The following is a 16094-nucleotide window of genomic DNA, read 5'->3' on the forward strand; positions in this document are numbered from 1 at the left end:
AGGTTGTTCCCCTGTTTCTCTTGGTTGTTTTGAGTTCTCTTTGGCAGTAAAATCCATGTTTAACACATTAGAAAAGGAGCACGAGGGAACATAGAATATTACTACTTGGGAAGTATTGCAATCAGAAGGGAAATCTGGTGCCTCCACATCCGATAACCAATGAATAATAATTATACAAGCATTGAACTCACAATTCTCCAACAGAGATTACATTTCTTGAGCTTAGTTTACCTATATATAACTGGAAAAACAAAAGGGGGCAAAAACATTTAGATGATTTCGAAGTTGAAATTACAGATTACGCAGGAGAAACTCCAGCACACACTAGTTTTACACCTGCCCAGCATCTTGTATCTCTCAAGAGATGAGGAATTCGTCGGCAAATTGATGGACCATTTCCTTGGGTCCTTCTGCTACGAAGGTAAAAAGCCATTTGTGCATCACAAGGATTCTGGACTCATGGACGGTCTGATTCTCGAGGGCATTTGCATAGCACCGCCTCGTAATTCACCTCCAAACCGATACTTCAACGAATTCTTGGGGGTGATGGACATTTTGTTCATTGAATAGTCAAACTCGTCAAGATCGATATCATGATCCTCGTAACTCGCGGCCATTGCATCATCAACAACATTCTCCCCACTCCCACCTGTAAAATCCTCAAAAACATCCTCGTCACTGCTACCTTCTTCGTCATCGTTATCGTAAGTAGTTCTAACCATTGACCAAAATACAAAGTTTGGACGGATGAACCTGCGTATAGTACCCAGAATGAGTTGTCAGGACATTTTAAAAAAAAAGAAGGCAAGGAGGAAAAAGTTAGAATTATACAGAAGCAAACGCAAGGTTATTAAATCATGATCTAAAAACTAGATAGCGTGGAAGTTGCTGAAAGATGCAATAATCTGCTCCAGTCAGATTCTTAATTTGCTTCAACAAAACAAAATGTTGCTTCAACAAGGCAGATTCTTAATTTGTCTTCTCCGTAATTGGCTTATTTTTGTCTCCAGTGTGTTTTTGTTTTTTGGCAAACACTATTACAAATCCTAACGAAATCTGAAAAACGTTCAAAAAAAAGAAAAGAGGGCTAATTAATAATTATCCTATTTAGCAGACCTTTTTTTTTTACCATTCGGTCAATTTTTTTTACTTTGCTCATCCCTCTTGCCGAGACGAATCAGAAAAGCAACAAATTGACCTGAAACTGAAAAGGTTCAAAAACAACAACCAAGCCAACTTGCAGATAGGCATGCCAAATATAAGCGGATTCAAACTTCTGGCCAGAAACCCCATCAAAAGACGTGTGAGAACAACTAAACATTGCTTGCATTCAGAGACCTTCCTTTAAAATGAGCAGTTTTCAACTACACGTAAACAACATTTAAAAAAAAACATTTGAAGGCAAAGCAAACATAAGTGAGAGAATTACCTGTCAGATTTTTTTAGCAAACATGGATCAAACGGGAAGAACATGTCGAGCCTTTCCATTCCACCAAACGCTCTGGAAAGTTCTGATTCCAACAGATCGTTAAAGACAAAGGTCTCCGACACCATGAACAGGCGAGCTGCTTTTGCCTGCCGGAGAAATTCCCCCACTATAGACGGTAGGCAAACCTATCGAGAAGACAATAAGTACAGATAAGACACTGTAGCTTGCACGAATGAGACCATACCAAGATGCAAATTACGTAATCATGAACATAAATGTGCTTGTACAGGTTTTCACAGCAATGAGGAATCCATCCATTTTGTAATTTAAAGGTCTGTGAGAAGAGATTGAATAGGGCGCTTCACCTTCAACGAGTTCAATGGATGTTTCAAGATTGCCTCTATTGGCATAAGGAAAAGTTGAGACTTTAGACGAGGAACATCCATTGCTGATCTCATACGGAAGCATAACACGTACATGATGGCCTGCGAAACCGGAAGATGACATCAGAAAACGTGCAACTATTTCGAATTAAATAAAAACTTTACAATGTAACTAACATGTTAACAATCAAATTCTGCAAAGTAAATCTGGTATAAAAACATTCAGGGTTCTTGCAATTATAAGAAGTTCTCACTGAGACCCAATTTCCAGTCATATTGAAATGAACAGAAAAACCTGACTGTTTTATGCACCACCAACAGGAAAACCATATTGAGTGGAAAACACTACAATGGAATAAATTTTTCCCTTCTGACAGGCACAAGATTGCAATCCCAATCAATGGATATCACATCATGAACAAGAACCAAGTACTATTCAACGTGTACACAGAACTCCATGGACGCCATCTGTGAATTTCAGCTCAGAAACCATACTATACACATTGCATAAACACAAAATCTTCAAAAACAAAATTGCATCTTTTTAAGAAGAAAGAGCGGCAGTATCTCTCCAAATATCCTCCAAAATCTTATGACACAAAGTTTATATTTTGCTTGCAGTTCATTACCTAGTTGTCAAACCATAACATACCTGGCATCCAGAATAGAAAACTCTGTGAGCTTCTGGGTTGATAGTACCATCCTGATTTTCACAATAATTCCAACACCAACCAACTAGCCTGAAAACCTCAAATATGGAAAACGGCAATTATCAGAAATCCACATTCGCTTTCCCTTATTTGAAGGATGAACACAGAAATTCAAAGGCAAGGGAAAAAACTGGAACCTTTGCACCATCTTAACAACAAAAGAGACTGATAGAAATTTTGCACGGGACAAATAACTAGCAAGATAAGCAACAGCACTCATCCTGCAGCAGAAGCAATAGAAGAATTAGCAACACCATAGACAAGCACAAAAACAAAAATGCAGAACTAATTAAATTCCAGTTATTCAAGCTCCAGATTTCGACTTCTAACATGGTTGCAGAAATCAATCAAAAAAAAAAAACACATGCAGGAAATAACTGCATCACTGCATCAGAAACAGTCACAAAAACAAAGAATGACTGAAAGCAATTCACTGTAGAATTTGCCTGATGATTAGAGTCCTAGACTCTGTTCGTTTTGGGTCTCTAGATTCAACCCCTCTCTCAATGCAAGGTCCCCGATAAGTTTCTCTACAGTTAGTACGCTCATTTCTCTATCTATTTATCTCCACTCATTACCCCAAAAACCTCCCTCAAAACCAAAACCAAACAAAGTAATGTTCCTGACAACCCCTTAAAACAAATATGTTGCCATCCACCAATGTCACATAGGTCTTGAGATGAATGAGGAAGAATGAGAATGCAAGCAAGCAAGCGCACTCACAGATCAGGGGCGAGGTACATCCATGGAACAATATGTTCATCAATATATTTATCTCCTCTTTACATAGGTAGGTTCGTCCAAAGTCAATGGAATAGAATGTTTATCAAGCTCCAGTCACCACACAAAATCATAGTCCAATGATTATTAGTTTATCACTCAATCAAAGCTGCTTGAAGCTCAGGTAAAAATTGATTGTTTGCACATTATAATTCGTAGAGCAATTTTTCTACAATAACAGCTGGTAAAAGCTTTAGAGGAAAATCCAATACACAATACATGTTTAAATTTTATCTCCCTTCGCCATTCTGATCTGCTGCAAGCCTCAAACCAATAGTGATTTGCCACTTAGATTTCTATCCTAATTTGGAACAGGAACTACCACATCTAGCTAGGAAACAGCATTATCTAAAGACCTTTTATGACTGTTGCCTACGCTAGCTTGCCTCTTGTGCTTGCTGAAAGAGTCAAAGTCGTGGAGTCTTCCCCAAAGGGCTCACAAGGAGTCCAATAGGACAACAAAGAGGAGCATGAAAGGGGCTCGATAGAGGGCAAGAATGAGATGCTCAGGTTCATGAGAAAGTGAATGAGTGAGCCATGCTACTGAAAGGAGTGATTATTCCCAACTGTTAAGACAGCTCCTTTTCCCCCAGATCAATGAAGAAGGGATATGTCACTTCATTTTTTAGAAGAACCGGAAGCGAAGCGCCACGCCAGGGCGGGGGGATGGGAAAAGAAACAGCTCCAAGGAAAGATGTGCCAACCTCAGGATTCATTACACCTGACCCCACAAGGTTACGAGACGTCCCCTCATTATCCTTCCACTAGGTCGGAATCAGAAGGTAAAGCATCATCATAGATTGAGATCTCTTAAAACTCGAAATGTGATTAGATATAAAGAGTGCCACGACGTATGGCTTAGGCAGAACATATTTGTTTGCGAGTTTCTTAGTCCTGGAAATATTGTATTTCACCCCATGATCCCTTTTCCCATGTCGTGGAAGTGCAGCATTTTCGTTAGCTGGTCTGGAATAAGGTGTAGATATACCACAAGCTCGTGTCTATACAATCTTCATCTAAATTTACATGAACGATCCTACAAATCTCGATCAAAGTGGTTCTCCCTTGTGTTTAAGAGAATGGTCTGCCCAAGAATGACCATTCTTAGCTTTCTAAGTTCGCAGACAATTATCGGCATAATGGTGGTTAATGAAGGCACACTTGAGGCAATTGCGTAGGGGATTGAGTGGGTATGGACACCATCCCTGTGCAGAAGGGCAGTTAACGGGGTTGACTCAATATCAATATCAATATGGCGACCACAAAAATCCAGATCAAAATCACAAAACGTATCTCACTGGTAAATTGGCACCATGCTATACAACAAGAAGGCAGAACCATAAAAGAACTAAATATTCTTATTCCTTACCTCTTAAAAGGGGGATAGGAACTGCTTAGAAAAATGCCTGCCAGAATATCCGCGAATCTCGTACCACAATTTTCAGGATCCAGTGAACAGGCATAGAACATTACAAACTGCAAAATGTAAATAAACATAGTTTAAATGAAAATATGGTAACTCATGCTGCTTCTCAAATGTGATGCCCAAAGATCCAGTTAATGTGATTAATACGATAGTTTATGCACACAAATCATATCTAACATGACACCAGGAATGAGTACCTGAGAAAACTTTGACTTGTACGCACTCAAGACAGTAATCTGAAAGGACTCGAGTAAAGTTTCAAATACCTAATTATGGCATAAATGAAAAGAGGAATATCAATCAGTTATCCAAGAAGACAAAATATCTCTATCAATTAACAGAATGATGTGCTTACTTTAGCCAAATGACCATCTTTAGCACAAGTTTTGAGATGCTCAAACATAAGCACCAACATGCTATCTAATTTTTCCGCAGATGCATTCCCCCGAAAACTCCTCCCACTTGAATATTCTCTTGGAAGCTGGGAAAGAGATATTGCATCAATGCAACAATGAAGGCCGAATATGAGGACAGGTTAGAGAAGCTCAGAAATTGTAAAAGCAGAAACTGAAACAAATTCGTCTTAAGATCCACTTTTTGCCAGAAAAATTAATGTTTACAGCACCCGCCAACAACAACTTATTTTTAACCCAAGAATACCAACATACCTGCTCACCCTCTTGATCAGCATCATCTAAAGTCTCTTCCACACCTTCTAGCTCCATTTCAAATATGCCTTTACCAGAATCATCCTGTAAAATATCCTCCCATTCTATCTCCACCTGTAAGAAATACCCAAACGAGTTTAGGACTGATAAGTGCAACTCCTTACAGCAGAGTGTTTTACAAAAGATGTATTACAACTCACATCCAAATCTATCAGCTTATCCACCACGGCTGCAAGCATCATGTCCCCAACAAGTTCTCCCATAACACTCCTCTCCAATCTTAACATGTTTTCTGCATATATCACGATCATCTATAACAGCAGATGAGTACATAATCAGACAACTGTCACACAAATTGTTTACAAACTCTATTAAAAACATGAGCAGAAATGGTACGACTTTTTCTCAACAAGAAATGGTAGGATACGTACCGAATTGAGATATGCAAACATGCTGTAAGATGTGTCATCGTATCATAGGATTTTATTTCTATACAAAAAGGATACGGGGTGGGATACGTATAGTTTTTGGAAGGAGACGATATGAATCGTAGGATACATACCGTGCGTTTTTAACTATGAACCAGAGACATGCAACCCAACTCCAATGTTTAAGGACAAGCTTGTCTATGCATCAAGCAAAGACACCTTACAAAGGTCATTACATGCCCCAATAAAAAGGTTCCATGAAAGTAAATAGTCAGCTTGTATAAATGCGTTCAGCTCATGGTACATGGATCCAAATTCGCGGGCGCATGATCAGGCCAATTATGACAGGAAACCAAAATCGGAGCATAAATAACCATGAAATCAAGGATGACTGAAAAGTCCCCAATAGGTCAGATTCTATGTTTGGCTTAGATGATGAACAAGCCAAACAAGAGTGTCCACCAGCCACACAATCTTTTAAATTATAATCGTGGTAAACTCTGATTGCTTGCTTTTGAGAAAATATACAATATGCCGGCAACATCCAATATGCTCGTAAAGTACAACAACAATCTTACACTAAAAACTAAAAAGGTAAACCAATGAAAATCAACATTGGGTAGATTCGTTGCAACTCACAGGTTCCTTATTAGAGCTGTGTGGCATTTTATCGCAAACAATTCGCTTTAATCTCAGCGGTGCAAGAGGAATCAAATCAGCAATGTCTTCCAGCGCAGAATGCACACGATCAAGAACATGGTCCTTCTTTGCAAGACCGCGTGGCTGCTTCAGTAACTCTAAGAAATTATATGGAGGCATAAAATTCCTTACAAGCATGTCCAAGCAAGAATCAATATATTTTCCACTTGCAGCAGCCTGCAACTCAATAAAATAAGATAAAATAAAGATGAATCCAACATAAGACCTTGCAAGTATTACAACATGCTGACGTACCAAGGCTATTATTAGCTCGACCAATGCATCCATCACATCAGGACTATAGTGCCACATGCTCATTCCAAATATCTGAAAGCAAACCCGTCTTAGAACATAGAATAGTCAGCCTCAATGATACACAAGATGCAGCAAAAAGTCTGTGTTTTCACACATTAGCTACTTACAGCAGAAAGAAGCTCATGGTGAACATTATCAAAACAAGAAACTGCTCCTGACAATGCCTTTAGACTTGTCTGCCAAGCAGCAAAAACAAAGGCAAATAAGAACAGATAGTGTAAATGATGACGGTACTTGGGGAATACAAAAATGAAGTTACTATTTTATAAGCTTGATCATAGGAACATACCACAAGTAGTGCCACCTCATCTGGGGCAAGATTTTTTGTGTGATGGATAACCCCAATTAGTTGTTCATAATTTTCGCGGTCACCCTGAGCCATCAAAGTTCAGGATTATAAACATGCTAAGCCTTTGACTTAAAAAAACTGCATACTACGCTTCTACATATTATGACAGATCTTCAACTAACCTACTAGTATTACTGAAAACCCTTGACCCTAAACAGTAACAAACTCAATTTCACTGAACAAACACAGGAATAACCCAAAGGGTAGCTTGTAGCCAAGAGAGGAGGGAAAATAAACCAAATTCGCCATCTCACATTAGGCGATGGATCTTAACTTTCTGGAATGCTTACTTACCATGGTGAATGATGTTAGGGCATCGCGAACGAAACGTACCACCTCCAAATCAGTGAAATTAACATCCTCCATTTCGGTTAGTCCTGCCTTCCCAGCTGCTAATTCCACTCCCATGGTGTCTCTACAAAAAAGTAATACTAATGCTCCCAATGATACCGAACAGTGTAAATATCATAGATTAAACCTGCCAAATGGAAAAACACAGTAGAAATGGCAACTTTTATAACCTAAAACTCCAGTTGTATGCAATATTACTAGACTCTACAGTAATTCCCTAGGATATTTGTCATACTTATCACCGAATTCAGATTTCAAAGCATGTCTTGCATTGCAAACTACTTGAACATGCAAATTCAGAAATATATTCCAAGTCCTCCAAATCATGAATAGACTCAGCATTCTAATCAATCTTATTTAAATTATCCCCTAGTTGTTTATCTATATTCATTTTCACTACTATGTTTTGTAACACGAGATGTGATATGAACATTTGTGACTTTAAGGAGACAAGTACTAATTCTTTATAAAATACCGGGGTGCAAAACCCATATGGTTTCAAAACATTCATAACCAATAATACCATTGAAACGGGTTGTACTCAAAACTGTGGGGTGGCGGCCTCCCCTTGGTTCCATCCCTAGTCCATACGAAAAAGTCATACTCTTTTAATGCACAATTTCAGAATTAAGCAGTACAATCTAACCAGCTACCATAAACAGAATTTGAAACTGACCCATTCTCAAGTATACATCAGAGTAGAAGATGAATATGATCAGCTCAGTTAAAACTGTTATGCTTTGAGGTACAGGAAACAATCCACCGGGGTAGGTCCATAACTAATTGATACATGCTATGCATGTACATCAGATTATATCATACACAAGGAGTGGAATCCCCCAAACTCCTACCTTTACACAAGCCCATACATAAGCATAGATAAAATTACTCACGCGCGGATAGAGAAAGAGAGGGAGCTTACGAGCAGGAGAGGGAAAATCGGAGAGTGAGAGAAAAGGGGAGAAGTCTGGTCTGGTCGGCGTTCTTTTGCAGTAAACCCTAAGCCCGCACGCGCTTGAAGTTGCAGTCTCTCTCTCTCTCTAGACGCTCTCTCTCTCTCTCTCTTTGCCGCCACACCGAGTATGGGAAGTGGAAGCTAGGCTGTTCAAACTTCCCACACAAACCCTAACCCTAACTACTCTTAACCCTGGTTAAGTTTTTACACTTTTACCAGATTTTACACGAATATCCAGAGGGCCTACCTTTTTAGAATCTCACTCCCACACTGGCGTATGGAGGTATCGGGTCGTTCTGCCTAGTAAACCAAATGGGGTTTTTTTTTCCGTCAATTTTTTTATAAATTATTGATTCGTCGTGACAATAAAAATTAAAAAAATAAAATTTATGATCAGATTTAAAATTTTTTTGAATAACGATAAAAATAAGTCAATAAGTTTTTTTTTTGTCTTTATTAAAAAAATCGATTTCGATCGTAATTTTTTATTTTTTAAATTCCGCTCATCATGACGTAGCAATAATCAACAAAAAAATTGACGAAAAACTTCAAATGCGAAAAAAATTCGAATAAAGACAAAAAAAAGTCATTTGACTTATTAGGCCGAATGATTAAAACTGATTTTTTACACAAATCCTTAAAATATATTTTAAAATTATTGAGCTTCTCCGATCTCTTTCAAGTGGCACCCCAAAATGGATCTTTCCAAACGCAGTGTGCATTTAGTGTACACCAAATGATGTACCCATATCTTTAGGAAAAATAACGGCTTAAGATGTGTTTTGATAGTTAATACCCGTCAAAGATATTTTCAGCATTAACAAATGTTCTCAATATATCCTTGACGGGTATTAATTGTCAAAACACGTCATTGACCGTCGTTTTACTTATCTTTATTGTTTCTACCAACGGACAAAAAACAGGGCCCAACAAAGTGGGCTGGGGGAATCCCAAACCCAGGCCTTAGATTTGGGCTTTGCGTTTCTAATGATAGCTCTGTCTGTAACCCAGTCCAAATTTTGGACGGGGAAATGGCTTTGGCGGCTGGCGCTAGCTAGTCCAAATTTGAGTTCAGTTGACCCAGTGGGGCCAGAGTTAATTGTGCTTGGAGGACAAGCGTAGAAAGTGGCGTGGACATCACTCATCCGCACTTCACCAAGGAAGCACCCATTTTGCCAAACAAAAATGGGAGGGGTCAATATATAACTCATCTGTCCGGATCAGTTTACATGCAGTTCGACTAATTTTAAGAGTTCAATTCCATCGTTTACTTGTGGAGAGTTTAATTAAAACTAGAACAAACTTCTATTTGAATTGAAGATTAAAAAAAAGAGTTCTATATGAACTGGTTTCAAATGAGTTTATAACACCTAGTGTTTGTTTTTTTTGGATTTTGAAGGAGGTTTGAGTGGAGAGACGGAGACATAGAAAATGTACAAGGGACCTGCTAAGGGGTTTTAAAGCCCACAAATGAACAAGCTCTAAGAGATTTTTAATATGAAATTTTAGGAGGAAGCAAACTCTTAAGCTTAAGTATTGACAATCCCCTAATCATTCTTTTGAATAACAAGAATTTAAAAAGTAGAAGATGATGATCAAAATTAAAGTAAATTTATTAACCAAAAAAAAATATGAAAGGTCTTTCTTAATTTTTTATAATTGAGGTTTATGTTGGTACTATACTATTTTGTTTTGTTTTGTTCATTGAGGTGAATACATAATTTTGAATTATTTGTCGCAATCTTTTTTTTTTTACTTAACACGAAACTATTTTTAAAATATTACTACTCCTTCCAGGTCTTATTTGGCATAATAAGTCAAATATTTTTTTTTATTCAAAAAAATTACATTTATTAGTTTTTCATTGATTTTTTTAAGAATTATTACTTTTTCATGACAAAGATCTATAAAGTAAAAAATTAAGATTAAAATTTAATTTTTTTGAATAAAAACAAAAAAATTTACCTTTTAGATCATCGTCATGAAAAAAGTAATAATTCTCAAAAAATCAGAAAAAAACTAACTAATGTGAATTTTTTTTTGAATAATACGCCATAATATTAGCCATTTTACTTATTTTGCCAGACAACGCCCTATTTACACTACTCTATAGAATCAAATCGAGTCTTTTCCCCTTTTCTGCAAAACCCTAACCGCTTATAAAACCCTAGCTGGAGCCTTGCCATTGGTGAATACGGGCCAGAGCTTTCCGATCAAAGCCGTCTGTAAAACTTCCCTCTGGTAATCCATAAAGAGATCCAAATAGGCATACGTCTCTCCTATGCACGCGTATCTCTGATTACTCGAAGTCGTTTATTTGTTCTTTGTGTCTTCCTGAAATCGACTTTTTTGCAGGTCCTGTAATACTCCGATTCTTTGCACGTTCAGCTGATTGTCTTATCGTCATGGCAACTAGTAAGTTATATTCACACCCCCTGATATGTGTACATACGTATAGAAGCATATCAATTACCTCTTGCGGGTTCCCAAATCTTCATTGTTTCCCTAGCTGTATGTAGATATATTACAGACTAGACGCCCGGGCACACGCTATATGTGCAAACCGTGTAAAAGAGGGGTAATTTATGATTGGGGTGTTTTCTTTTTTTTCCCCCTTCTTGGTAGTTTCTTTTGGCAGTTTAAAGGGGTAATTTAGGAAGCTAAAGTGTGTGCCAGTCCCATAATAGTTGTAGAAATGTAATTGATTGGCTAAAATGTGAATGGGTTTTGCGCAGGACTTCAATTTGAGAACTCGTGTGAAATTGGGGTATTCTCAAAGCTGACCAATGCCTACTGTCTGGTTGCCATTGGGGGTTCGGAAAGTTTCTACAGGTTTGTTTGGGTTTCGGGGATGTGTGAGTTTTTCATTGCTTTCTTTTGTTTTGTATATGGCTTTCGAAAGGCTGTAATGCCTCAATGGCTGGATTGTGTGCAGCACGTTTGAGTCCGAGTTAGCAGATGTTATTCCTGTGGTTAAAACCTCAATTGGCGGTACTCGAATTATTGGACGACTTTGTGCTGGTAAGGATTTTGAAGTCTTTTATAGTCTCGTGGAGGAATCATTGAACACTTTCTCGCAAAGCCATGAGCTTTAATCTCTTTTTGTATGTATCCTCGGTTGTTATTTGTAGGAAACAAAAATGGGCTTCTCTTGCCTCACACCACCACTGATCAAGGTAATGCTGCAAGCTTCTTTTGTTGTTTTCATTTGTAAAGGTAGGAGGTCCCAATACTCTGGTGAGTCCTGTAGGGAGGAATATGTAATTACTCCATATCCTAGTAGGTTAGAGACTATGCTGTTTGGGGGTGTGATGGGGTGCTCCGTAAAAAGGGCATGGTGTGACAAACATAGGGGGATTTTAAGTAGGATGACATTTTCATGTTGCTTTGTGTTACAATAGTTCTCGTGGTTCCAAAATTACCTCCCATTGCTGTTTCTTGAACCTGCAGCTAGAAGTCTACATGCCTCTGTCTATGCATATACAATTGTAATTGTACCAGTTTTTTTTTTTTAGTTTGATGGGGTAAATAGTACTATGTCTTATGACACATTCTCTTCTTGTGTCCTTTTGTCTTTGGGTAGTAATTTGCGGTTATGCATTAATCTTGACCGACTGGATTAAGTTGACATGTAAGTTTGCAAGAGAAGTTCTAGAATGTAGATATATTGGGACAATGGGATCAACCTGACTAGATTTCCTAAGGTTACTGGGCAGAATTCATTAGTCGTCTACATTTTGGTAACCGCCAGATCACCACAGGATGGGGGATAAATTCAGTTGCACAGCTCAAACTTCATTTGAGTTGTGGTGTGTAACTGTGTATCCTTCTTTTGTTGTTGATAATTTTGAGAATATATATTTGGCGGTGGTTGTACTTCACCGAGATTTGAACTTTTATAGTTTTACAGGACATAACTCGTTGTGGATCTTGCATTTGTTAGATATCGGTGGTGATGAACATGATTGTTTGAAATGTAGTTTAAACATTTATAATTTTGCTAAAGTCACCTTTGATGGGCTTTTTTCTTGGCTTATGGGCTCATCTTTCTACTACTTTTTCTTATTTGAAGAACTTCAACACCTGAGAAACAGCTTGCCAGATCAAGTTGTTGTTCAGCGCATTGATGAGAGGCTATCTGCTCTTGGGAATTGCATTGCATGCAATGATTATGTTGCTCTAACACACACTGATCTTGACAGGGTAAGTTTGACTGTTTATTTGGTGCAAAAGTCATTTTGTCCGTTCCTGTCCCTGAAATAGTAGTAGCGATTAATGATGTCTGTTATGTGTCTCTGTTCTACTCCAATTTGTCAATTGCAGCACTTGAGCTTTTTATGCTCCCTAGACTTTGAGGCATGTGGATGTTGTTATCATGTGGTCTGATGAGTTATGGTGATGAAATAGTTTATTGTCATTACTTAAAGGGGTGGGAAGTTAGTTTCAAGCTCCAAGAAATAAATTTTCATTTGATAAAGCTGTTTTTCCTTGCCACTTTGGTCAAGTGGTGCATTCCTGAATGCTCAAGAGGTTTATTTTGGGTTAGCAATTGATAGTTGTCGTCTGGTGGTGCATTCTTTAATGCTACATGGGTTTGTTCGGATTAGCATTTGGTAGCTGCCTTACCTTGTCCTAACTTTTGATGATGACTTTTAAAGCTGCATAGCACATCGATTGCCTTAACGTCTAGAAACCAAGGAGAAAGACAGCCATCTGCATTTTTAGGTTTTGATATGTTCATAGGCAACTATATGTTGTATTTATGTGGTTGTCAATCTTCCTGTCCCCTTCTGTTTTGCAATTGTCCTTGGAGAGATCATATTAGACTCTCTCTCTCTCTCTCTCTCTCTCTCTCTCTCTCTCTCATGCAACTTCCAAATTGCCCCCGAGTTCCGGTCAATGTAGAAATTTGGGGAGGAATGGAACTAAAGTTATTGAAGGAGCACCACAAGTTAATTATGCGGAGTGGATATCCTCATCCTGTGACAGAGCATTTTACTACCTACGTTCCTGGATATTTGTTAGTTGTTACCTTGAATATATTCTCGACTAATTGCAGCATTCTATTATACTGGTCATTGGTGGCAGTATACTGCTTTTGGGAATCATATCATTATATTGGGTTTGAGTAACAATGGTTTCCAACATTTTGGTAGATGTTAGCATCAGCAGGCTTTGGACATCAGTTTCTTTGTATTGACGCAAAACCTCAGTTAGGAAGCTTTTTCCATGGTGCTCATGTACTGCCTTTCTATGCAGGAAACCGAGGAAATGATTGCTGATGTTCTTGGGGTAGAGGTTTTCAGGCAAACAATTGCTGGTAATATTCTTGTGGGCAGCTACTGCTCCATCTCCAATAAAGGTGGTCTGGTAAGAACTCTTATCCTTTCATCAAGCCAATCTTTAACAATCAAGTTGTGAATATTGTATTCCATATGGTTAATGTCTTCAGAATTAGCTTTGCGGAATAGTTTTCAGAAACTGTTATTGCACACAAAACAATTGTTTTTACATGAAATTAAGTTACGACAATATCGTAGCCATTTTTAAGTGAGGATAATAACAAGACGTATTTCCAATGTTTTCTTCGAAGTTGGATCTTTTCCACATAACATCATTTGAAACCGTGAAAGAAAGAAGTTTCTCATACGTATTCCATAAAATAAATTCTGAAGAAAACAGCTTCTGTTTTCCCCCGCTGTTTCCAATGAAAGTTTATTTTGGAGCAGGTCCATCCTCATACGTCCATTGAAGATTTGGACGAGCTTTCAACCCTCCTTCAGGTTCCTCTGGTGGCGGGAACTGTGAACCGTGGTAGCGAAGTAATAGCTGCCGGCTTGACAGTAAATGACTGGACAGCATTCTGTGGATCAGACACCACAGCAACAGAGTTGTCTGTTATTGAGAGCGTCTTCAAGTTGAGAGAAGCCCAACCCAGTGCCATTGTTGATGAGATGAGGAAATCGTTGATCGACAGCTATGTTTGAACCAGTCGGCTGTTCTTGGGCATTTAGTTCCCTGTCTCAACCGCATTGCCCTTGTTTCTCTTAGTCGAAAACACTTGCTCTTATATTTGATGTTTTTAAAAAAAAATAAAAAAATTGTTCTGTTTTTGTTGATACCTATTTATTTGTTAAGAATCATCTGTACCTGATGGGGTTGTCTGTTCTGAATTGCGCATACCTGAAAATGTGTATTCGTTTTTACCTTTCTATGTACCAGATAGATGTCATAATTGTGAGTTGTTTTATTTCGAAACTCTTGCGCTTTCACTTGGTTGGGGATTGCCATGGGGCCGATGGTCCTAAGCTGATATCGAAAATCGCCTCTTTTTATGCATTTGTTGACATTGAGATTAGACAAATCTTGAACGGCTCGGCCATTGGAAATGGTGGAATACCATCACCCAGTTCTCACAGAGAACCCTAAAAAGCCTCATTCTTGAACAATGCAAGACCATCATAGACATCAACCAAAGCCACGCCCAACGCACCTTATCAAAACTTGCCTCATTCACAACCCGAGAGCGGCTGAAAACCTCCTCGAATCTGCTATCGTACTTATCCCAAAACTACCCAGACTATCCTATCTCCATCTTCCGCAAACTCGAAGAACCAAATTCAGCCGCTTATAATCTCATGATCAGAAGCTTCACATTGAAGCGATCACCCAATGAACCCATTCTTTTGTTCAACCAAATGTGTGAACATAGAATTTCCGTAGTACCCAAAAAATGGTTCGACCCGATGAATTCACCTTCCCCTGCATGTTGAAAGCTTGTTGTAGACTACATGCTTAATTTGAAGGAGGGAGATCAAAAAGTGGTGGAGAACTTTACTATGAAGATTACACGAAGACAAAACTTTGTCTTTGGTCCCGATCGAGACATCCTCTGTTTTTTTCAAGATGAGAAAAAAGATTTTATTAATCTTTGAAAACAAATTAGAAAGATTAGCCATCCAAAAAAAAATAATGCCTTGGTATTGACATTGGTCTGCCCCAACATTTAGTTAGAAGAAAAATAAAGTAAAGTAAAGAATAGTAGAAAAAGAGAGAAGGAAAAAATGGAGATCAAAATAACCACTAGCAATGTTAATAGTGTCTCTCTTATACTCCAATGCACATAGGGAATGCTTGATTCTCCTAAGCACTCATCTCCCTCCTTAAGTCCCCTAAGATAGAGAAGATTAGAATTAATGAATGACAAAAAAAAAAAATTGTTATTATATACAACGTTTTTGGATTTTCTTTTTTTTTAAAAAAAGCCAATGATTGAGTGTCACGTGGCAAGTGGGCCTGGGCTCCTGATCAACAAAAAAAAGTCAAAATCAAGTGTGTCCGGGCTCATGGTCAATAAGAAAGTCAAAGTCAATCATGTAGTCCAAGTGTGAAAAAATGAATGATTGAGAAAACCAATATTTGCAATATGACAACGGTACACTAGATTTACCCTACTCTATCATGGGCCACTTGGAACGATTTTAGCAGAAGTTGGAATGGGAATCATTTTCGATACCATCTGTATTTTTTTAATCAGGGAATGCAGCTATAAGTAGAGGAAAACAAGGTAAGCTAAGAGCTTCAAATTTCAAGCATTTTCT

The 16094-nt window shown here is 38.1% G+C and overlaps 2 protein-coding genes across 3 annotated transcripts; one reads left to right on the forward strand and one right to left on the reverse strand.

Annotated features, from left to right (window-relative positions):
• Positions 1–124: 124 nt before the first annotated feature.
• On the reverse strand, positions 125–8682 carry LOC131299052 (uncharacterized). 2 transcript variants are annotated; one of them, XM_058324593.1, is made up of 16 exons: positions 8461–8682; positions 7482–7602; positions 7128–7211; positions 6946–7014; positions 6779–6850; positions 6464–6700; positions 5597–5707; positions 5397–5510; positions 5084–5209; positions 4926–4994; positions 4672–4778; positions 2660–2743; positions 2465–2552; positions 1795–1914; positions 1430–1614; positions 125–753 (listed from the first exon to the last, which is right to left on the reverse strand). In XM_058324593.1, exons 2-16 carry the CDS (start codon positions 7593–7595, stop codon positions 441–443), a joined length of 1893 nt encoding a protein of 630 aa, XP_058180576.1. In that variant the 5' UTR covers positions 7596–7602; positions 8461–8682; the 3' UTR covers positions 125–440. The 2 variants fall into 2 exon arrangements, with proteins under 2 accessions (XP_058180576.1, XP_058180575.1); XM_058324592.1 differs by having other exon boundaries at positions 7482–7665; positions 8461–8666.
• Positions 8683–10568: 1886 nt separating this feature from the next.
• LOC131299055 (eukaryotic translation initiation factor 6-2) lies at positions 10569–14751 on the forward strand. The gene is made up of 8 exons (XM_058324596.1): positions 10569–10734; positions 10849–10908; positions 11229–11325; positions 11429–11514; positions 11625–11669; positions 12566–12696; positions 13753–13863; positions 14223–14751. The coding sequence occupies exons 2-8, from the start codon at positions 10899–10901 to the stop codon at positions 14478–14480; spliced, it is 738 nt and encodes a 245-aa protein (XP_058180579.1). The 5' UTR covers positions 10569–10734; positions 10849–10898; the 3' UTR covers positions 14481–14751.
• Positions 14752–16094: the final 1343 nt, after the last annotated feature.

The sequence above is a fragment of the Rhododendron vialii genome, chromosome 8a (genome assembly GCF_030253575.1).
Source record: "Rhododendron vialii isolate Sample 1 chromosome 8a, ASM3025357v1".
In the NCBI taxonomy this organism is placed as follows: domain Eukaryota; kingdom Viridiplantae; phylum Streptophyta; class Magnoliopsida; order Ericales; family Ericaceae; genus Rhododendron; species Rhododendron vialii.